At 43.9% G+C, this 24,207-nt stretch overlaps 1 protein-coding gene across 4 annotated transcripts in view; it reads right to left on the bottom strand.

The window, feature by feature from the left end:
- The window catches only part of SPTBN1 (spectrin beta, non-erythrocytic 1), a 198,920-nt gene that overhangs the window by 53,347 nt on the left and 121,366 nt on the right, over positions 1–24,207 (bottom strand). For all 4 annotated transcript variants that reach the window (XM_042981401.1, XM_042981398.1, XM_042981400.1 and 1 more), the window contains 5 exons: positions 19,488–19,639; positions 8,851–9,024; positions 4,958–5,049; positions 3,666–3,746; positions 3,158–3,273 (listed from right to left, as the gene is read on the bottom strand). In XM_042981401.1, the coding sequence (XP_042837335.1) occupies positions 3,158–3,273; positions 3,666–3,746; positions 4,958–5,049; positions 8,851–9,024; positions 19,488–19,639 (615 nt within the window). The remainder of the gene's footprint in view (positions 1–3,157; positions 3,274–3,665; positions 3,747–4,957; positions 5,050–8,850; positions 9,025–19,487; positions 19,640–24,207) is intronic.

Genomic DNA, 24,207 nt, shown 5'->3' with positions numbered 1-24,207 from the left:
AGGTCAGTGTCTCCAATTTTTATACTTAGAGTTCTGCCATCAGTGCAGTAATTACAAGGCTAATGAGGATGAAACCATCTCACTGATTCTTTTATGATATGAATATTCATGAATGCCTTCTACTATTGCAATAAGGACATAAAAGTCTTAAGAGACATGATCCTTTCTCTTCAGGATCCCAAGCCATGAAGAAAACAACATGTACACAAAACAACTAGAGAAAAATGAAGAATACAGTAAGAATTACATCAGAATTCTTAGCAATGTGGCTACTATCTAGGCATACCACGTTCATCTCCCTGCCCAATTCTACTCCCAAACTGGGTTTGTGCTGCTTGAATCCTCATTTATGCCAATGCCACCTGAATTTCTTCCAATCATTCAGTCTTTGGACATCTTTACCTTGTTGTTACCTGTTATCCAGTTAGTCACCAAATCTGAGTCCAGATGATTCTACTTATGGAATCTTTACTGTCATTTATGGTTCAGACTCTCATGGTCACATAACCAGATATGAAGCAATAGCTTCCTCATTGGGTTTCCCTACCACCCAAGTCACTTTACACACTGTACCTGGTTGATCTTCCAGAAGCATAGCTGTAAACACTCTTTCTCCTAGCTCAAAATTACTCAAAAGTGCCCTACAATTTACAGAAATAAAGTCTAAGCCCCTTAATCCTCTGCCATAACTTTCCTTCCCTTCATCCCATCCACCAATCGAGTATTTATCAGGCTCCCTATAAGACCCAACCACTGTTCTAGACATTTCTAATTCTATAGCCTACTATTTATTCTCAGGCATAAGGGGGCTATTCAACAACCCCCCACACACACATTCCACAATTCCTAATACTCCTTCCCTTTACTCACAATATCCCTTTGCCTAAGACATCCTTCCCCACGCCATCACCTTCTTCCTAACCTTCAGCTCCACCTGAAGTTACCACCCCAACACAGTTATTTCTGATCCCTACAGCCAGAATTAGTGTCTCTCTCCTAAGTTCCCTTAAGGACTCTGTTTACATGGACACACAGTCCATTCTCTGCCAGGTATTATAATTCAGTACTCATACACACTTTCTTTGTTTCACAAGACTAAGTCCCCAAGGGTAGGAACCCTGTGTCTTGGTAAGCCTGGTGCTGCTCCACCTCTCAAATTCCTGGTGTGTTGTCTTGCACAAAGTGGGTAGTCAGAAAGTATTCACTAAGAGGGGGAATAAATGCATGAAGATGGCAAGTGTTTGAGGTATGGCAATACAAGTGAAGTATTAAACTCAGGACAGATGGAGAAGAGAACACATAGGATGAATAACACATAGGATAATCAGGCTGCTTTTCAAAATGCATTCACACACGTGCCTTCTATCTTTCTGGCGCCCATGTGTGAGGCAGGATTGTTTCTCTTACTTTTAAGATGAGAATACTAGGGCACAGGGCAGGAAAGCTCCCTGCCAGTGTCACCGAAGCAGCTGATGGCAATGGGGGCCAGCAGAGCAGCTACTGTTTCCCCCCCAGAGTCCCTGTGGCCAACTCTGCATCTGGCTCAGCCCCATTCAAGTATGCCCCAAAGAGAGAGAAATGGATGAAGGCCAGAAAAAAAATGCTGGTTCTGTACACAATACAATAAACACAAAATGTCAACATGACTGGGAAGATGTGAGCAGGCAAAAACCTTGTGGTTTTGTAACTAAACTGCAATCTTATCTTAGCTGATGCTCTCTGGGGCACTCAACAACTAACAATAGCTAAGAACAACTAATAATCAAGATCAAACCGGACAAGTGACATCAACTGCCTTTTTTTAGCTCCTTGTCTTGTGATCTGGGAAACATCAATCCCCTTTCCATACTGGGACGTGATTAGAAAGATTAACTAATGAGCAAGTTATTTAAAAAATATCTGTCATAATGGTAGGAAAAAAAAGGTTATTTAGCAAAGCACAAAGAGCTACAGCTGAAGAAGAATGTCTTCCCATAGTTAAAGTAGGGGTTAAGAAGGAAGATTAATCACAGCCCAAGGAATTTTAGTTTTCTGTTTATATTAAGAAATCATTTAATGGGTTAGCACAAAGATAATTTTATCTCCACTTCCTGTATAGTGAACTTATCAGGGAATCTGATGCATCGGAAAGAGCAAGCCTGCTTGGCAGCCTCATGACCTCAATCTGTCCTTGGGGAGTTCAACTTCCTGTTCTATATTTATAAGAACTTTAAACTTTCACTCACAGCTTTCTCTGTAATATTTGCTCACAGCTGAGAGCCATGATCTAAAGAGCTCCAGCACTACAAACAAATCCTCTTATGTTTCAAATGCTTTTCAAAATAAGAAAAAGTACCTATGACAGCTCACGCTAAAATCCTACAATTAGGATTCTGTGTGAACTAAGGGAGTTATGGCCTGAGGGAATGCCCCACACCAGTCGACTCCAAGTCACCTGCAGTCAGTCTCTGGGGTCCTGCTGCAGGGACTGAGACTGGAGACAGTGGTTTCAGGCAGAAACGGCCAGCCGTAGGAAGGGACTAAGTCTTAACACTTCTTCCATTCACATGTTCCCCTTTCCTGATGCACCTTCTTCACCTAAGTTGTTCTTGCTCACAGCAAACACTGAACAGCCTCCTAGGAGGCACCTTCCCCAGCCCCCACCCCTAGTCTTGCACCCATTCATCCCCCATGGCTGCTTGCCACCTTGGGATGAAAGTAGTCAACAAACATTTGCTGAGAGTCTATGGCAGTTCTCTTCCTTGAGCACAGCTTCTAAGAACTTCCAGTGACTGCTGAATAACCTCTAAAAATTTTAGCCTGTAGAGCCCTGACCCACCTTTCCAGTGGTAGTTCCTATTATTATTCTAAACACCATTCCCAATGAACTGTTAGTCCCCAAACACACCTTCCTAGTTCCTGGTTCCATACCTCTGCTCACACAAGCACCTCTGCCTAGCAAGCCCTCCCCTCCCCATCATGTTTAAACCATACTCATCTTTCAAGGCCTTTTTAAACAGAATCCTTTGCACAAATCCTCAAGTAATTCCCACCCCAAAATTAAGCTCCTCTTCCTTCAATAATTCCCAAAGCACACTACACAAATAAAACAAATTGACAGAAAGCAGATTTTATATAAGCCCCCCAATACCATCCCACCTTTCATCCCTCACGGTACCTTCCGGATCCAACAGTTTAGTGAGGCCAAGGTGCTGCTCTGCCAGATTAAACGCATTCTGCAGATTGTAGTGTGCATTGGATTTCTTTAGTTTGTCGAAATCTATCAGGTCAGGCCTATGCAGAACAACAGTGGAACATGACAAAAACTATGGCTTGAAAACACATGTGACCAATGAGATGCGATCATTACTCCAAAAGCCATAGAAATCACCCCTTACAGTAATACTCTATAATATTATTTAATCATCAAACAATGAAATCTGATTTTTGAATAAACACTTCAAAGTTTATTAAGACAGCTGAAGATAGATAATGGGCAAACTTGTCTGTTTGGGAGAATTTACATATTCTCTCACATTTTCCTCACATGGAATGCAGAATTCTCACCATGGTGCAACATCTAAGGCAATGGATATGAGGATCAAAAGTCACCCAGATCTGCTAACAGAAGAGTGTCAACATTCTACCCCCAAATTGTTAGCATGATTCCTAAGGATCTGACTTACCGGTGTTTGTGTATCAGGGCATTGAAGGCCATGCCGTCCCTCCAGCTGGTGGTGAAATTGTGAATGTTGACGTTCGGGTACCTAGCAGAGACCAAGCACAAGAGAAAAATCAACAGAATTACTAAATAAAATTTACAATTTCGTGAAATGCAGTGTTTAAGAAAAAGTTTGTAAGCACTGTAAAAATGTTGAGGCAGTAAATGTCAAACGGACAATTAGAGCAAACACTGTTTCAACTTCAGCATGCTATAAAATAAAAAAATACACATCCACATGGCTTTTCTTTCTTGGTAAGTCAACTGGCCAAAAGACTGTGAACTGTGTCCTAGATTTAAAAACAACACTTAAAGAGGAAAAAATGACCACAACCCAGATGCCTAGAGGCCTCTCTGCTTTCACTGGCCTTCTACTCTGTCAGCAAAGATATCAGGAGTCTGCAGTCACTGAGATCTGAATTCACACGCTACTTGGGGAGAGGAAGCAGCTGGGATTCACATGACACTTGGCTTTCTTGCTTATTATCACTGACTTGAATAAAGTCTTATAAACCAAGTATCTCCCTGAAAAACTTCCCTACGTTTGAGACCTACCCCTCATCACTGAGCTATTCTGTACCATACTGGACATTACTAACTTTGTATCTGTGGTTGACTAAAGGTTTATAACTAAGTTGATGCCCTTATTAGACATATACTCTTGATGGGCTCCATGCTTACTGTTAATTGATCATGTCCATTAGAGTTATAACTGTCCTCAAAGTAGTTCTGACAAAACCTCCAGTTAAACCAAAATCGGTGCTAAGTATCATGAACCCTAGCAATTTTAGTGAGCAACACAACAGGGGCAGTGCTCTAAAAGTATTTTCACTAAAATTTCACTAAGGAAAACTGAGATAATGTATAAGGACTACTCTTAAGTTTATCGCACAAAGCTCTCCAACAGCAGCGAAAATTAAAGGGAGGAGAAAACCCACAATTGCTTTTTAAAAATATCATGGATGTGTTTCCTAAACATGGTTTCTGGATTTTAAAATTCAAGATATACTGCTCTCTGGAGCGTCTTTAACAAAGAGAGGGAAAGTGACTACAGAGATGACAGGTCCAGAATATAAATCAAAACTCCTTCCATGTTGTGAGCTAGCTAAAATGTCAGCTATCAACTGCTTACGAGTCAATAAGATTTCTCGATGGAAGCAGTGGAAGAGATACTTGTCAACACCTCAGGAGTGATGACTGCAGCGGAACCTTGTCCTGGGCACAGTGGCCCCTGATCCCCTGTGAGTTCACACTCACCCAGCTGTCTTCATCTGGCACCACAACAGCAATGCATCCTTGGCAGATTTCTTCTCTTTGTTGTCTTCAGTTTCTACACTGATATCCTGGATCTAAGATTTACAAAGAAGTATTAGTCAAATAGATGGTCAAGCTGTCCATGACTGCTGGAGAAGAACAGGTCTTATACATGAAGAGTAAACTTCAGATCACAATCCAGTCCTGCAGATTTACTTACTGTGCCAAAGAAAACTGCTTTTTCACACTTCACCTAACAGAAACACCAACTAGCTTTTCTACTTTGCATGGAGGTAAGAAGTGAAGACTACTTAACCTGCATGACTTCTCAGAACTATCCACTGGGAGTCACTTCTAACCTCTAGGTAGCCCATCTTTCCAACTACAAGCTAGCACAGTGGTTCACACTGTAAATAACTTGAACCTTGTCAGATCCCAGAAAAATACCTGGTTCAGTTTTTTATAACCAATTATTTTTTCACACTAGGGTGTGTGTCACTCATAGATGAGGATAGCCTATATTCCTTTTCCTAAAAAGTGACCCAAATTCTTGGAGAAAGCACACATTTACACTCTGTGTTTCTGTAGTCTGTGCTATGGTCTGAATGTCTATGACTCCTGCAAATTCTTACACTGAAATCCTAACTCCCAAAGGTGATGGTATTAGGAGATGGGGCCCTTGGGAGGTGCCTAGGTCATGAGGATGGGATCCTCGTGAACAGGATTAGTGCCTTATAAGAAAGGCTCCAGAGAGGTCCTTAGCATCTTCCACAATGTTAGGACACAGGGAGAAGTTTGTGATCCAGAACAGGGCCCTCACCAGACCATGCTGGCTTGATCTCAGACTTCACCTCCAGAACTGCGGGAAATGAATTTCTATGGTTTGTAAGCTACCGTGTTTGGTATTTTGTGATAGCAGTCCAAATGGACCAAGACAGTCTGCATTCATAAGTTGCTCACTGGCAGCATAAACGCAACAGCATACACAGAGCTTGGTCTACTGGCACCAACATCAGACAGCCTAGGTCTAAAACTAGGTTCCACCACCAACTGTGTGTCACTGGGCAAGTTCCTTAGCTTCTCGTCTGAGGAATGGCAACAGCAACAGTGGCTGTCTCACAGCACTGTTGTGCACTTAAATGAAGAAAGAATATCAAGTGCTGACTTCATAATGAAGATCCATAAATGATAGCTCTTTAGATTAGGGGCTATCTACCAGTTATGTGATTTTAGAAAAATGCTCTATATACCCTCTGTCTTTAGGTTCTTGCCTATGATACTACAATGTGGGATGGTGGGTGGGGGTAAACGGTGGTGGCCTAGCAGGCCCTCCATCATCTTTTAGCTCTAACCATTCCAAGTTTCCTTGCCTTTGTCCCTGTTAAAGGTCTTCCCATTTAATCTAGAGATGTGCCCCAGCATTCTTTTTGGAAAAGAGACAGGAGGAGGATAAAATACATAAATAAGAGATGAAAAAGTCAGAAACTTTCAACTAGGAAAAACACCTACAAATTGAAATAATTATACTTCTAAAAAAAAAAATCCTTTTTTAACTGTGGTAAGTATGTGAGGTGAGTCTGCATAAGCTCCAAACGTTATCATTAGGATCCTGAGTTCTTATGCACAAAGTAAATGTGAAAGAACAACATTACTCAAGGGATAAGACACAGATTCATCAGGACAGACAGGTGAAATCCCACACACTAACCCCTGTCAACCTCCTTATGCTTCGGGGTGAAGAAGGGAGTCTATTTCCACACTTGCTCATTTAGAAACAGTCTACTCTTCTGCAATGAAGACAGCTCCCTATCTACACAAGGCAAACTCAGAGGCCTTCATTCCAGTTTCTCACAATATCCTTCACTCTCTTTTAAAGGGACAGAATAAAACCTGTGTGTTATCATTAGTATTTAATGGATACCTACTATGCACAGACAGGCCAGGCCATGTCCTGGGAGTTCTGGGGCCACACACACACAGACACACACAAAGAGGGAATGTAAGATGAGGCTGTATATTCAGAAACTGGGAGAAAGAGATTTCTGTAGAACGTGGGGAAACTTCACAGAGGAGGCAGAAAGCAAGCTGGGCCTTGGCTGACTCAGAATCAATACATATTTGTGAAATGGGTGATGATTCAATAAGCCTGGTGGAGGAAGCTAGGTCATGTAAGACACTAACACTGCAGGCCATGCAGTGACATCATCAGCCTAAGTTTCTTGCCTCAAAAAAAAAAGAGAGAAAGTATCTATCAGCATTTACAAGTTCAATTACAGAAAAAGGCAAGCTGTCAGGAAGCTAATTAATCGATGACTTAACCCCATTCATGCTGAGAATCCTGGAAAGGGCTGCGTGTGCCAGCTCACCAACGTGGGCAATGACCCGATATGAAGAGAGGCCACCATCAGGATGCCCCTCCACGCTCTGATTCCTACAGGCCAAAGGCAACAGAAATAGAACATTTTACTCTACAAAACTGAGGTGAGGTTCAAGGAGGGTGCTGTTAATATCACCTCTGTTGGCCTGAGAATGAGAGCTATTATTAGTGAATTTAATGGTATTCATTTTCAAGTCATTCAGGAACTAAATGACAGAAACCTACATAAGAATTGTTTGCAAAATAGAGTCTTTGGTTGTTGTAATTAACTCCATTCATGATGTCTTCTTCAACAGTGGTTCCTCCTTAAACCCACCTAAATAGAATAGTTGGGAGTGTGGACAGGGGAATCTGAATTAGTAAAAAGCTTTCCCAAGGAGTCAGATGATCAGCCAGACTTGGGAACCACCATTCAGGGAGTTTCTTTGGATAGCTCTTTTTGCTCCCACCTCCTCCTCCCACATACACACCCAGAACACTGCTAACTCAAACCCACTCCCAGTGGAAATGAGAAAGAAAACAACTGGTTACCTGCTGACTTCAGAATTTTAGGAAGAATACAAAGAGAGCTATAATTTGATTTCAGGCTTTGCCCTTTTTTGGTGAGATTTTTATTTAGCTAGAAAAATCAATCAGACTTTATATCAAAGGGGTGGAACAGGAAGGAAAGGCACAGAGAACACAGCCACCCAGGAGACAGGATTGTTAGGACATTTGTTTGCAGAGTAACCTGACGCTTTGGTTAAGAAGTGTTTCCTGCATTTCAAATTCTAATTGAAAAGCAAGAGCATGAAGCATTGCCTGGAGAAAGAACCAGTAATCAGGCCAGAGGTGCTCCAACAGTGCTGAAATTCTGAGCTCTCTCCTAAAGGGTCAGAAGTATGCATTGCAGCCCTGACTGGCTTTGTAATCCTGGATAAGACTCCTCCTTTTCCTCACAAAGAAACTGGACAGAACGACCTTGAAGGTTCCTTTTGGTTTAGAGATCTATACTTAGAGCCTTCCCCTCGAGTATAACAAACCCAAAGAATTGTCATCGATTCAAACAAGCATAAGGTTTTTGCATATTCCCCCTGAAAATGGCTTCCTCACATCCAAAGGAGAAAGAGAAAGTGAAAATAGAGTGCACACACATATCATAGTCCTAAACAGCTTCTCCTGAATATATTCCATGACACGTGCTACAATCTGGTGAAGTTCAAATAGTCTACTACCAGTATCCCAGCATCAACCACATCCTTCTTATCTTTGGTCCTGAAAGACTAGTGGCAGACACCAGACGTTTACAGGAGGTACCAGTGAAACGATGGGTGGGGATGTAGCCCAGAAACTCCCTTATCTGACAAGAGAACCAAGACTTTCAGGGGCTAGCAAGACTGAGGGAGGATGTGGTAGCTGTGATGTGCCTACGGGTGGCTGAATGGGACCCAGCGCTCCGCACACCTGACTTGGGGATGCCATTTCCACAAGGATGCTCCTAGCCAGGGAGAAGGCAGAACCTTGGGGGCCAAGACCCTACCTGGAAGCGCAGGATGATGGTCCAGATGAGGCCGAGGGTCAGCCGGTGGTTACCATCCACGATGTCATGGGACCCCATGTTCTCAAGATGGACTCTCTGCTCCTTCAGGAACTGAAGGGCCTTGTCCACATTCTCCAGACAATGGATACGCATTCGTCCCTTGGTGGGTTTAGGCTAGAAACAGGAGAGCAGAAAATAGAAACAGATCATGTAATGGGGCAGAGACAGGCTCAGCTCAGAGCTACTGCCCAGAGTTCACACATGCCTGCTCATGCAGCACTCTTCTACCCAAACCAAAACATTAAAAACATGTACACTCAGTACAAGGACAGTATCTACCTAACATCCTTATGAGAGAAAAGTTTACTTAACGGATGGTGATAACTCTTCAGAGGTTTGTTTAATTATGCAAGTGACACAATTACAAATGAGCAAAGAAGCTGGAAGGTTAGAGAGAAAGGAACCCCATTTCCATCAAGGATTTCAGAGCTACTGCTGCCACCCATGCAGTTTTCTGCAGATGCAGGGCAAAACACTCGATGATTTTTCTGACTGCTTTAGATGTAAAAGTAGGTTTGCTACCTGCAGGTTTGGGCTGTTTCCTAAGACTGGCTCAAAATGAAAAGCGGATACACCACCAAATGAGAATTTCCAAGTGGCGGTTTTGTGAGAGTGACGCAAAGGGCTGAGAAAAAGGGTGTGACCCCCTGAGAAGGACAAAGGAAAAGAAAATAGAGAGTAGTTTAATGTGAATACCTCAATGTCTCTTTTTTTACTCAGTTATATCTAATCCAAGAGGCCCTGGGGAGGTGAACATTTTAAATAAGTAAAACAAAAGACAAAGGCACACATACAGGAAATTCTCTGTGGGCCTCTGTCGACAGCTCTATGGGGTCTAGAGCAAGCTCATGCCTCCACCGCCTGGCTCTGTCCCTCCCCTCCTTTCCATTTCCCAGCACAACCCCCTCTAGCACAGGCAGCACCTCAGACTGACACTTCCTTTTGCGTCCTGAGGCCTTTCCCTCTCATCTCTTTTCAATGACTGTGCACCTGACTAGTAAGACCTGGGTCCGCTGATGCATGCTGTTTCAATCCCAAAGTGGCCTGCAGAGCAATGAGGACAGGGCCATTCTACTAAGTGCAGTACACAGTCTCCCAAGTGTGCCTCAAAGGGGACAGAAGAGGTCATTTCCTAACTGAGGGTGAGAGAAACAGTGTGGATGGAATCGGAAGGAGCTAAAGAGAAGGGGAAGGAGTAGACTGGGGGGCTGTTGGTATCTTCCCAGGCTCCATCAGGTATAACCACTGTTCTTTCAGACTTTATTTTGAAAAACTCAATTGCAAACACACAAGGCCTTCCAAGCCTCTATTCTCTCTCTACAAAATCTCAGTGGAACCTGTGCTCCTTTCCACATGAATGTATATACAAAGCGTGAGTGGGGGAGAATGGTGATAAGGGTCCACTTCCCAACAGGTTGATCAAGTCTAATGCCACCTCGCAGGGACCCCATGTGGATGTGACTGGCCATGCCAGATGAGCTATGGATGGTTCACTAGAGACCCAGATGCAACTTAAGTCCCTGAAAAGCACCAGCCATTGGAAACACCAGGGCATGAGACAAAGGAAGGAACTAGAAGAAAAAATTCAGACAAACCTCTTCAGGTAAAATGGTCAGACTCCTTCAAATGGTTAAAAAATATACAAACCTCATGAACTTCCAAAAGCCAGGAAAAAGGAAAAAAAAAAAAAAAGGGGAAAACTTTCAGGAACCAACCCTCTTTTCTGCAATTCTCCCCAAATCAAACCAAGGCAGGGGTGGAGTTTCCCTTTCCCTAAAATTTCCCTACTGCTCATGGCCTCTTCTCTTAAATCATCAGACACGAGCAAACCAGCCCTCTGCTGGTTTTTGTTGGACAGTTGAGTGTAGAAGATAACTGTAATGTTGAAATACCTATGTTCAAGCTACAATTTCCCCATTTTCTGGCAAATAAGAGCCTCACTTCTCAACTATTTACCCATAAATTGATCAGAATACCAGTAATTATCTCAAAGGGCCGCTACATAAATGAAATGGTAATCTAATCACTATAGCGTTCTCAAACACACAAAATGTCTCATTACCAGCAAAGGGCACCTCAAGTATCTTCCTCCCAACAATTCTACTTAAAACAAAAGGGGGAGGACTCTCCCCTCTCTCTGTGTTTAGGTATAACACACCTCTCTGGAGACAGCAGCAAATTTTTAGGGTCTAGGCAGAACTTGCCCATTAAGAGCCTGAAAAGTTGAAAAGTTAACATACTTCAATTTTTGAAAGGCAAGTTTAAAACCAGAAGAAAATGTGCCTCCAAACAGTGATGATAATACCACTTTTCTAATCTTGACACCCAAAATTAAATTCTGGACTGGAATGAAAAGAAAAAGTGGTAGAGAAAACTGTGACTGGTTGGTGTCTTGACAGAAGGGAAAGGACATGAAAATACCCAAATCTCAACACTTGGGGCTTCTGCAATAGTGAGGACTCTGTAGTTCAAAGTTTATTAGAAAACAAGTCTGAGAAACATGATTTACAGAGACATTTTAAATATTATTACTATAGGGGCGCCTGGGTGGCTCAGTCAATTGAGCGTCCGACTTTGGCTCAGGTCATGATCTCTTGGTTTCTGAGTTCAAACCCCACATCAGGCTCACTACTGTCAGCACAGACCTGCTTCCAGTCCTCTGTCCCACCCCCTTCTTCCCCCACTCTCAAAAATAAACATTAAAAAAAAGAAAACTAAATAAATATTATTACTGCTCTATAGCTAATTCAAACTCAGCTAACTACCATATAGTAAAAATTATTCTACCACCTTTCCGTTTCTCCAACGCTTTCCCACATTTCACTCAGTGGAAGCTCACTCATCTTTGGTGGCACTTGTTAAACTCCTTCTAAACCAAAAGAGTAATAAACAAGACATGGTGAGGTTAAAGGATGGTGGCACGATACAAGGGAGAGTAAGGATCAAGACTAAAACTCAAGTATCCCAGTTTTCAAGTCTTGTGTTCTGTGTGCTTCACAGAGGGGCTATAAAATGTTTTCAGGCATAATACTTGGGCACGTTAAGAAATGACTACAGGAAACTAATTTTAAGAAATATTAATGACCTCACAGAGCTATACAGTGAAACACATTGGTCATTAAAACTGCAAAGCCCCCTTAGGGGCACCTGGGTGGCTCAGTTGGTTTAGTGTCCGACTTCGGCTCAGGTAATGATCTCGAGGTTTATGAGTTCAAGCCCCGCATCAGGCTCTGTGCTGACAGCTCATAGCCTACAGCCTGCTTCAGATTTTGTCTCCATCTCTCTGTCCCTTCCCTCCTCGCTCTCTGTCTCTCTCTCAAATATATTAAAAAAAAAAACACACAAAAACAAAACAAAACAAAACAACTGCAAAGCCCCCAAGATTTAAAAATTCTTGGTGGCCACTGATAGACCTACTATGTTAACCTCTGTTATGTGGTTAATAACTGTTATTGCATTTAATCCTCACAGTAACACTGAATAATAATTACCATTTTATGGATGAGAACACGCTGGTTTAGAGAGATGGAGTAATCCATATGGCTAGTCCCTTTGTGGCCAGTAAGGATTCCAAAGCTCATGGTCTTCATGCTACACCGAGAACCAAGAGCAGTGCACATTTCCACACGAAAGGAAATAGACTCAGTTCCCATCTAGCAGATAGTTTTCATTTTTTTAAAAGCTATTTTTATATCACTAAACTTCCATCCTCTTAAAAGGAAAAAAGAGATAACAATGGAGAAAACTGAACACAATGGAACTAGGGAGGAAGGGTGCATTTCTCAGTAATAAACACTTTCTTAAAGCCACGCCCCAAGAGCAGCTGATTGTGCCAAGAAATGGAGCGCTCCCTGTCTTGCCTCCATTAATTATTGTCAAACTTCTAGTGTGGCATTGGTGTGTTCCCACAACAACATGTGCATTTCTGTCCTGTAGGTCATTTCTGATGGGGCAGTCTGAAATGCCATTAATGTGGAGACAAGGATCAATACCAGACCCATATGTGACTCAGAAACAAGTGGTGGTGGTGGTGGCAGCGGGGGGGGGGGGGGGAAGGTTCCTCTGAGGAAATGCCTATTTTTACGGATCCTCCTGGAAATCATTTTAACAAGGTGGGCGCCTGGGTGGCTTAGCCGGTTAAGCATCCAACTCTTGATTTCAGCTCAGGTCAAGATCTCGTGGTTCATGATTTCGGGTCCTGCATCAGGCTCTGCGCTGGCAGTGTGGAGCATGCTTGGGATTCTCTGGTCTCCTCTCTCTCTCTGCCCCTCCCCCACTCATTCTTACTCTCTTTCTCTCTCTCTCTCTCTCTCTCTCTCCCCCCGCTCCCTCCCTCCCACTCTCTCTCAAAAATAAGTAAACTTTACAAAAATAAGCTTTCCTGCTCCTCCCACAACACGGCCCATGTTCCTGTATTTTGCAGGCACTTTTCCTGTTTCCCTTCCCAAGGTCCCTTCCAGTCCCAAATCTTCAACCACAGCTCCATCCTACATTTCACCCCAGACCCATCTTTTTTCAGACTCCAAGGAAAGAGTAGAAATTACAGGGCTAAAGAACCACCTCTAGCATCTGACAACACAATTCTAATTGCTTATTAGACCAACTTATCCAAGCTCTGCCTCTGAGAAGCGGTATGGCCTTGGGCAAATCTGCCCGAGTGGACCCAATGCCTTTAAAGAACAAAGGAGCTGGATGGTGTCCAGGCCACCACTCTGCCTCCACTGTCTGCCCGTCCTTGAGTTTGAATCTATTATACCCTGCAGGGCATCAGGATTTGCAGAACTACAGAATAATCACAATGGCAGCGTTTTTGTCAGAGTCTAGAGATAGAAAAGAGAAAACAAATGTTTCCTAGAGCTAATTTCGCCTCCTTGAATAAAAGAGGAAAACATAAGGGAGGATTTCTGGCAGGGTGTTTGGGAGGCCCCCTGGGAGCTGGGCCATGCTGTTCCACCCTGGTAACCCCTACTTCCTCAGATACTTTCCATGGGTTTCCAAAGTCACCTTGAAGCCACCTGGAGCAACAGCTCTCCAAGGGTTGCAGTGTGACCAGAGAACCAGCCCTGGGAAGTGGAAGAAGCAGACTCTAGGTTTCTATCTGCCACACACTAGCTGGATGGCCCGGCCGGTTGCTTTTTCTTAGTATGAAGGGATGAACTTCCAGCTATAAAACACAATGTATATGTTAGAGGTTGCAAGGCTTACTAACATGCCTCCTGGTCTCTTGTTCAGTTGAAGAGGAAATGGGGAAAACACACTAACTGGTCTCCACCTACCACTGTGACTGACACTTATGTCTTTGCCTTTTTTTTTTTTTTTTTTTTTAATGTTTATTTCTTTGAGAGAGAGAGTCTAAGTGGGGGAGAGGTGAAGAAAGAGAGGGAGAGAGAATCCTCCCAAGCAGGTTCCATGCTCAGCACAGGGCCTTGATGCGGGTTCGATCCTATGACTGTGAGATCATGACCTGAGCCGAAATCCAGAGTCGGATGTCCAACCGACTGAGCTACCCAGGTGCCCCTGTCTTTCTTTTAATCACAAATGGTTCCACCACACACAAAAGCTCTACTTAATATAGATGGTGGGATGGGAAGCATTTATTCCAGTCTCCTCTAATACAATACACAGCCCAACTCACTTCACCCTAAGTTCCCAGTCAAGTTTTGAGCTTTAATAAGAGTATAGATGATTCTTGTCTAATTAAAATCAATCAAGAAACAACACACTGTGTTCCATTAGGTCCTACCTGGCTCCTCACTGGCTGGGCCCTCTCCCAGTGAACATTTCCCTTTAGCAGGGCTCAGAGGGAAAGGAAGGCACCAATATAAACAGGAGAATGGACTGGAGTCCACGTTCTGTTACTTACTAGTGATACTGGCCTTGGGCAAGATCCTGGTCACCTCTGCCTATTTCTTTCATAAAGCCTAACTGTCCACTTCACTAGACTGTGAGAACTCAGTGAGATCATGCATGTGACAGTACAAACTAAAAGCAACAGACCCTCAAGTTACCATCATCACTCTTTCCAAAAACAATCCCCAATTTAGCCAGGATACTTTCCTACACCAGTTCCTTCCTGATGCCCACTGCCAAATTTGCTCCTTCACTCTCCCTCACAGCAAACATCTGACCCTTATCTCCTCGGGCCATCTAAACCTAAACCCCTCCTCCTGGATCCCGATGAAACCCCACCCACTTGCTATGGCTTCTTGATAAGCCATCCAAAAGGCTGGTTTCCCCTTCTGAACTCTAGGACTCTGGGACCATTCACTTGGTACTTGATCATATGTACCTATTACTATTAATTCGCTCTTTGCATTTGTGCAATTTAGACTGCAACTTAATGGTGCTTTCTTCTGTGGCCATATTTAGAACAAAAGCAAATACTCCCAAACAAACAATATTACAAACAACAGGTAGGTTCTGTGGCCAGTCCACAAAATCCCGTTTCAACAATACATGCCAGTATGGCTCTCCCAACAAAGGCTTTATGCAAAACTCAGAGCAGTTCAATGTGGGATTTAAGGCTTAACAAATCTCGTGGTAAATCTATCTTCCTCACCTAGCTCAGCCTGTTCTGGAGTTAACGGTGGCAAAGAAAAAAAAAAAATCCTTTTTGTTGCTGTTGCTTTCTCTTCTTTGACACTGATTAACAGAGTAAGAAGACCGAGTATCAGGAAAACAACAGGCAAGCAAAAACCAGTGATATCTGCTATTGGAAATGGCAGGCAGAGGTATTCAGAAAACCTTGTCCTCTCTGGGTCAGAGGTGAGTGCCCTGTGTGGCAGGAACCGGGCAGAAAGCTGGCAGTCTTACTTAGAACCATCCCCCACTGCTGAGGCCCATGGAGGAAAGGGGGCAGGCACAGGCAAGCTTCAACCCTGGGTTATGACCCGTGGGCCCCACTTCACCAAAGTCCAAGCCTGACAGCATTACTCCTGAGGCCCTAAGATCTGAGACCACTGACAGAATGACTGGCACGGCTTCTGTGCTCACAGCATTTATCTGCTCAGGTGATGTTAAAGTTAAGGGTGGGTCTGTATTTTTAAGGGAATGTTAAAGCAACACCTTTATGAAGAGCTATAAGCCACTGTCATTTCAGAGTAAGATATTGAGGAAAAAAATGGTTTTCTTTGTCATCAACCCAATCCCACCCAAGTAAGAGAAGCTTCCTAGTTCAGTCTCAAAGTTTCCTCAATGCTGCACAGGCTGACATATTTAAGGCAAACAAAGGGACATTTCCAGACACGGATTCTGTCCAAGCCTAGACCACAGAAAGGGATTTCTGCTCTCTTGACGCTCCCAATACAGCAGAGTCAAGTGCCTTGATAACCCGAATGTCTGTGTGATACTTGCTCAAATGTAACTCAAATTTTATTGAGTCAAAATGCAGGATGGGATTAGGGTAAGAATTATCTGGAGCTGTTGTTTCTCTGAACTTTACTCAATAAAAATCAAACTTTCTCCTTTGTAAAGAAGGATGAACTGGCTCCATAGATCTACATTTAAATACTCTACTCTAGTAAATTTAAATACTCTAGTTCCTCCTATATTCATCTGTTACCCACCGTCAACCTGATGATAAGGGCTGGGGCTAAAATGCTGACTGAGATATAGGCCCAGATAGAGGGCAAAAATGTTACACAGGGTTTGGGATCACTGGCGCAGAAAGCCCAGAGCTGACTAAATGCTATCTGACCATACACATTTAGCTGTGGACAAGAATTTACCCAAGCCTGGAAGCTCTAACCACACCTCATTAGTTCTGTACTCTGAATATGCAAGGATTCTTTGGGGCCAGACCTCAGAGAGGTCATCTGCTGCAGGGAGGGTCTCTAACTTGAGTCCCTGGCAGCCTCCGTGGCCAAGAGCAGAGAGTAGTTTGCGTCCCCCCCCCAGAAAGTTCCATGAAACAAATAAACCATGGGGCCAAACAGGCTAAAAAGTCTCAGTTCGAATGAACAAGAGTTTTAGCTCACTCTATCTATGGTACCCTTATTTTTGGAGTAAGAAGATTAATCAGACTGCCCAACCTATAATCAGGGTTGGCTGTGAGGAACAGATAATGAAAGAACTCAAGGCTCTTGGGGCTTCACAAAGGGGTATGTCATTGCTAAACACCATTTCTAGCACTGACTGCCTAAGAGGTTGGAAATGGCTCCCATTTTCTGTTTTTCCCCATTCCTACTCTCCTAGGCCTCTGGATGACTGCAAGAAAAAGAAAAAGAATAATGGAAGAAGAAAAAGAAAAAGAAGAAAAAAAGTATTGCTAACAGCAAATAAAGAGAGGAGTGGGACCCATACATAACTAAGAATTATGCTTTGCTGGTTGCTTTCTTTTTCCCTAGTAAAGTTTTTGTTGCCCTGTTCAGAATAAAGGGCAATGGGACTGACCCCATTTATTATGTGGACATTATCAAGGACACGATCTTCTTGGTATTAAAGAACCATGGACCTTCAAAGGTGAATACTTTGCTCCCTAGAGCCTGGAAGACTCGACCCTACTGGAACCAAAATAAAAGTTCAAGTTAATTTCCATCCATATGACCTTTAATGATTTTTTAGCTACTTTCCAAACAACATTCCAAAAAATAAAAAAAATAAAAAATAAAAAAAAATGAAATAAAATAAAATAATCATACTAAGTTAAACATTGAAGAAGAAGGGGGAAAAAAGTCTGAGAAGTAGGGGGAAATGTCTGGTTACAAAAGTGAAATTTAGGAGTGCCTGGCTGGCTCAGTCAGAACATGCAACTCTTGATCTTGGGGTCGTGACTTTAAGCCCCATGTTGAGTGTAGAGATCACTTAAAAATAAAATTTTAAAAAAGGGGAGGGAGTGCCTGGCTGGCTCAATCAGTAGAGTACTCAATTCTTGATCTCAGGGTTGTGAGTTCAAGCCCCACATAGGGCGTGGAGCCTACTTAAAAAACTAATTCAAAAAATGAACAAAAAAATAAACAGGAAAAACAAAACCAAAACCAAAAACTATATTTAAAGGTGCATATCATGGTAATTCTATCCTAGGTTCTCACACAGGCTCACTTCAAAAAACAAGTCAAGGGCGTCTGGGTGGCTCAGTTAAGCATCCAATTTCCACTCAGGTCATGATCTCACTGTTAGTGAGTTCAAGCCCTGCATCAGGCTCTGTGCTGACAGCTCAGAACCTGGAGCCTGCTTCAGATTCAGTGTCTCCCTCTCTCTGCCCCTCCCTGGCTCACTCTCTCTCTCTCTCTCAAAAATAAACATTAAAAAAAATTTTAAAAAAATCAAAATGCAATAAATGAGGGGTCTTACATCCCCTCCACACGAGCCCAACTGCCCCAACTCCTACCCTATATACCACTTGTGAGGCAGCCATCATGGGCTGGAACAGAAGCTCAAGTTTAGCTTGAGTTTAGTTCTCTAGTTTAGCTTGACCCACAAACTCTCAAAGATGAGGTAACAAGACCTGCATGCTTGGGGAACAAAGCACACAGACAAAACTCACTACAGATGAGATAGGACTTGCCTCACTATCTTTTAAAGGGCTCTGTTCTTGAACGTAGGAATGCGAGAGAGAAAACTCTGTGTCTTTACCCAGGCTCAAGAGGCAATTCTGTTGGCAGGCTAATAATAGAGCAAGGTACAACCTTAGCCCCTTGCCTGTGGTCAGAGGTGTGTGGGTCGGTCTTCATACGGACCCATGCGGCTGTCAAGTTACAGGGTGGAGCTCAAGTTAAAAATAAGGCTTTCTGGCAGCCCTGCCAACCACCAGCATCATATTTTCCTGGTGATGTCAGTACAGATGTGGGACTCTATCCTTGGGCGTCAGTTTTTGGCTCTGTCCCACCACCACCTATGGAACTACATGTGTTCTGGTACAATATAGCATCTATTTTCAAACCAAGGCGAGACAAAACCTGTTGGGTCAGTTACAGTGACTGGTTTATGGTTCATAAACAAAAGTCACATCACAGAAAGCCAGAGTAGCTCCGAGAAACAAAATGGGAAGAGAATTTTCACTGTAGACTGACAATTCCCCTGCCCAAAAAGGCACAGTGAATTCATCAGAAGCTGAGTTTCCAAGATGACAAAACACCAGCCTCTCCTTCCACCCCCACAATATGAAGTATGCAGGGAAGAAAGCAAAAAACATCAAAGACTACTGAATTCAATTCCTGCCACCTTGTAACAGCAGCTCAGATTTTCCAGAGAATCAATAAGAAACAGATTTAAAATTATTCCATGATCTTGTGGGATACAGATTCATCCTGGAGCCAGTGCCTATGTCTGGCCCTTCCATTTCCAGTGCTGTGCCCAGTTTAACAGGGGACACCAGCCAAGATCTTTCAGAACAAGGGTAGTAACCTCACAAATTACCAGAAGGAGGCTGCTTTCTTACAATTCAAGAATATCACCCAGACTCACAATGGTACACAGGAGCTTTTCCCAACATACTCATCTCACCTATCCAAATTCTCGTTCTCAAAAATATTAGTCATTAACTGCAAAATTCATCAGAAAACACAAGTCCACACTTGATTTTTCAAAAACATTTTCCGGCCTATGATGCAAAGTCACTTAATAACATTCCCACTTACCAGCCTCTCTCCAGAGAGAACTTCCAGTAGCTTGATGAGCATCCGTCCATCTCGAAGGTCAGTGTACAGGTCTGTGATCCGGCAGGACACCCGGGCAAGGTGGGAATTGACCCACTTGGTGAAGGTCTTCTTCTGCACAGCTTCACGCTCATCTGTAAGCAGAAGAGAGCTCGTTTTACCATCAATCACAGCATGGCAACAGCAGCTTTGTGCTAGCAGGGTCACAAGAGCCAGCCAAAGGAAGAACAGGAAAACTCAACTCTAACTGAAACTGCTACTTAGCTTCTCTGAAGCATGATAAACGCTTGAGGAATGTAAGAATCATACAATCCTTGAACATCTGAGCCCCTACGTGTACCACCAGCAGAATATTCTTGCTCTCATTCATTTCATTTTCTCTCATCTCTGTTGAAGAGTCAAGAGGATACAGCAGATCACAGTGGGGTCCTGTGCAGCCCAGCCCTGCCCCGTAGCATAACATTTGGTAAAGTTTCAAATGTGTATGTTACAACTACTATTGTTCCTTCAAAAGGTGAGTATTAGGGAAGCACACAGTACAGGGAGGGACATGGGGTAAAAAAGCTAAAGGAAGAAATTGCTTCTCTCATATACAAAGGATCAGAAGATACGGGGTGCCTGGGTGGCTTAGTCGGTTAAGCGTCCGAATCTTGGTTTTGGCTCAGGCCATGATCTCACGGTTCACGGGCTAGAGCCCTGCATTGGGCTCCAGGCTGACAGCGTGGAGCTTGCTTGGGATCCATTCTCTTCCTCTCTCTCTGCCCCTTCCCCACTCATGCTCTCTCACTTTTTTTAAATTTTTTTTAATGTTTATTTATTTTTGAGAGAGACAGAGACAGAATGTGAGTGGGTTGGGGCAGAGAGAGAGGGAGGCACAGAATCTGAAGCAGGCTCCAGGCTCCGAGCTGTCAGCACAGAGCCTGACAAGGGGCTCAAACTCACGAGCTGTGAGATCATGACCTGAGCCGAAGTCGGATACTCAACCGACTGAGCCACCCAGGCGCCTCAAATGCTCTCTCACTCTTAAAATTAAAATAAATTAAAAAAAAAAAAAAAAAAGAAGACGACACATTCACTCATGACCTTGATCTGCAATGATCCTCTCACCTGCTAAATCACACACCCATGAACAACAGAGAAAATGGCAGTCAATGTGGTAAGGTACAAAGAGATCTGGCCAGGCACTGGGAGAGCAGGGCCTGGGCCCAAGGTTTCACCAAAAATGTGCTGAGATACTGTGTTCAGTGTCCCCTTCTATAAGAGGAGTGGACAGCTGTAATCTCCAAACTACAACCATTAGTTGAAAAGGCAACTGCTAGGGGCACCTGGGTGGCTCAGTCAGTTGAGTATCCAACTCTTGATTTCCGCTCAGGTTATGATCTCATGGTTCCTGGGACGGAGCCCCACAACGGGTTCTGTGTTTATGACACAGGGCCTGCTTGGGATTCTCCCTCTCTTGGGATTCTGCCTCTCCCTCTCTCTTTGCTCCTCCCCCTACTCATGACTGCACATACATTCTCTCTCTCTGAAAATAATAAACGTTAAAAAAAAAAAAAAAAAGGCAACTGCTAGTTTATGGTCTAAAGTGTAGTAGTAGTACATCCAAGTCATCTAGGAAACAACACTAAGTTTTTCAAGCCTCAGTGATCAAGTTTTGTCCAATTCAAAGCCTAAAACTCTAGACATATCAGCCCAACAGGCTGTTGAAACCTTCAACAGAGATCCACATAACATGCCCTGTACACATTCATATTCACTGACTGTTTTCTATAGAGATACCCTTTTGCCAGTTACTCACCCCACTTCTGGTTCTGTAGCATAAATTTGCATCAAAAGGACCCAAGATCTACTCCTTCCAGTGTAAGCCCTAACCCACCAAGATGTCTATGCATTAATCTACAAAAAAGGGAGCAGACCCCAATAATTTTTATGTATTTCGCCACCACTTGGTGACAACTAAAAAGCCACCCTTGTGGACAAGGGCATGTATCTGGTGGCCTGGAGATACTGGGTTCCTGGCCTGGCCGGAATATCCCGGGAGTCTGCCTGGAAGGCTTTGCTGAGGCCTCCAGCCATCCCTCCACAGGAAGGGGGCCAGGCAGAGACAACACAGGACAAGCCTGTACTGCTGCCAGTCTGGCAGGTGAGGCGGCTGGCCACCTGCTGCAATGAGCAGCTCCTCCCTGCCCAGCCTTTCCCTCAAGGAACAGTCCGTCCAGCAGAAAAGAAGGCCTTTTTAAGGGACAAAAGCCAACCCAAAAGAAAGGATCAGAAAGGGCAGGATTGGGGGAACAAGAAAACGGTAGTAAGGGGCACAGTTGCAGATGAAAAAGGAGTTGTACCAATAACATCATGATAGGTCACACAGAGAAGATCACATGCATTATTAATCACACAATCATCATGATGGATGGCAACTTCAAGACACTGACACAGGGAGCTGTATTTTTTGCCAAAGGTTGGCTGTTTGGAAGAGGAAGTCCAAAGCAGAATACAAAGACATTAAGTACATTTCAGATATGGCAAGTAACTCCTGGTTCAGACGTATTTAGGGACAGCTAATTTTTCAAAAAATTCTAATACATTTTATGTGCTACACTGGAGTTAAAAATGTCTTTAATAAAGCCCTTGATGGGTTTCGAAGCTGTTATTCAAGGGTTTGGGCTCAAAGTCACTACCACACCCAACCTATCAAGGGAACAAGATCAAAATGAAAACCTGCTTAGATTATGGTATTTCTAAATAAACAAGCACAAAGGTGTTCCTCAGCCAACCGTCACTCTTTTGGATAAATCTCACATTACAAAAATACTCCTGGCTTCCTTCAGGTTCTGAATTCACAGGTTCCCTTACAAACAAGGAGATTCGAAGGATTTGCTTCTCAAGACAGTAAGCACACTCCCACACTACCCAGTTCTGGGAGTTATAGTCGAACCCAGACCCTCCTCCCCCTGAAGTGGGCAGAGAGGTCATAGGTGGGGCAGAGAACTGAATGGAAATAAAACAGGCTGAGGATCTGTGTGAGGAGGGCTACTTCCATCCCCAGAAACTCTAGGAAGGAGGGAGAAAAGAAGATGAAGAGAACTTAAACAAAAACAAAAGGAAAAGAAAAGCCCTTGCTTTCTTGTCCTCGCTCCTGTTTCCTCTTTCTATTCTCCCCACACAGCTGAAGAGCAGGCCCCAGATCACGTAAGTGTGCTAGAAGAGTCACATAAAGCCTAAGTTCCTCTGGCTTGCGCCACTGCTCTGGAAAAGACATGGAAGATTCCATCCAAGGACTGGACCACAACCAACACTCTTATGACACACGAGGGGCAGGAAACGGGCTCAGCAGTGAGACACAAAGTCCAGTCAGCTTAGTGTGTCCTCTGACAATGGAGGGCCTTATGAACAACAAACACTTCTGAGGCCGGAAGGAGGGAAAGGGAAGGAAAGAAATCTACCCAGCAGCCTAGCTGAGGATGAGGCTGTGTGTCCTTGGGGACCCCGTCCTTTGTTCCACCCTTCCTGGGAAGGCACAATGACATCACCCCTGCACTCACAACCCAACGAGACAGGGGCAGATTAAGCCAGATGCCTGCTTGAGGAGGAGCAGGAGGCCCTTGGCACAGATGATGGAAGACAGTCCAGAGGCGTGTTTCCAAGCTCAAGCTGCTGTCACTGTGCCAGAACTGTGTGAGAAAGTGGTGGGAATAGCTGAGAAATAAGAGACCATTTCAGCTCTACGGGTATGAGGCAAATCTGGTACCATGAAAAGGGAGCCCTTGCAAACTCCACATTGATTTGGTTATTTAGAGCAGTAGTTCTCAATTCCCCAAGGGACATTTAGCAATGTCTGAAGACACTGTCCCGCCCGGGGGTGGGTGCTACACCGGCAACTAGTGAGTAGAGGCCAGGGATCCTGGTAAGCATCCTACAGTGCACAGGACAGGACCCACAACAGGAATCATCCAGCTCAAAATGTCAGTAGTATCCAGGTTGGGAAATCCTGGTGTACACATTCTGGTCTTCTGCCAAAAGGAGTTGGCATTTGTAGTGTCTCAGACTGCACTCCCCAGAGAGACACCTGACTTGGGGTGCTGTTCATTTCACTATTCTCTTATAACACCCAAGGTTTTATGAGCCTGATGGTCTGCATGTTGGCCACAGCAGGAGAAATTCTCTACCCTCAACCACACTCATTCCACAAAGCTCTTGTTTACTGCTTCCTTGTAAGAAAGAGCAGCAGCAGCAGCAGCAGCAGCTGTGTCTGCCTCCGGGATAACCAAAGGGTAGGGCCCAGTGTGACACTGGGCATTTCTGTACCTCAAGCCATTTCTGTTCTCCTTGTATCTTTTTAGGACCTTGTAGTGCTGTTAACCAAGCCAAATCACGCCTGCATCTGCTGATGTCTGAGCCTGACACTGGGGCAGGTTCAGTGCCCCCCACTCGCCCTAGCCCTGCCCATAACCTGGTAAGTGCTGCCTCCAAGGAACAGGCACTTCCATAGCTCTGTTCCCAGTGAGTGTCTCTCAGGTATTTGTTCATCCCCCTCCCACCCCCACCATTTATTTATTTAGAGGGACTGACCTAAGGTCGCTCCAGCATTAGATGAGAGGAGGTAAAGTGCACAGCAAAGTGCCAGGCTTGTAACTATCAGCTTCTTCTGTGCTGCCCCAGTACAGCAGCACTCTCATTAGTTCAAACCATCTGAGATCCAGGA

Source organism: Panthera tigris, chromosome A3, assembly GCF_018350195.1.
Source record: "Panthera tigris isolate Pti1 chromosome A3, P.tigris_Pti1_mat1.1, whole genome shotgun sequence".
Classification (NCBI taxonomy): Eukaryota; Metazoa; Chordata; class Mammalia; order Carnivora; family Felidae; genus Panthera; species Panthera tigris.
Note: the sequence above shows the minus strand (reverse complement) of the source record. Positions and strands in the feature narration are given on the sequence as shown.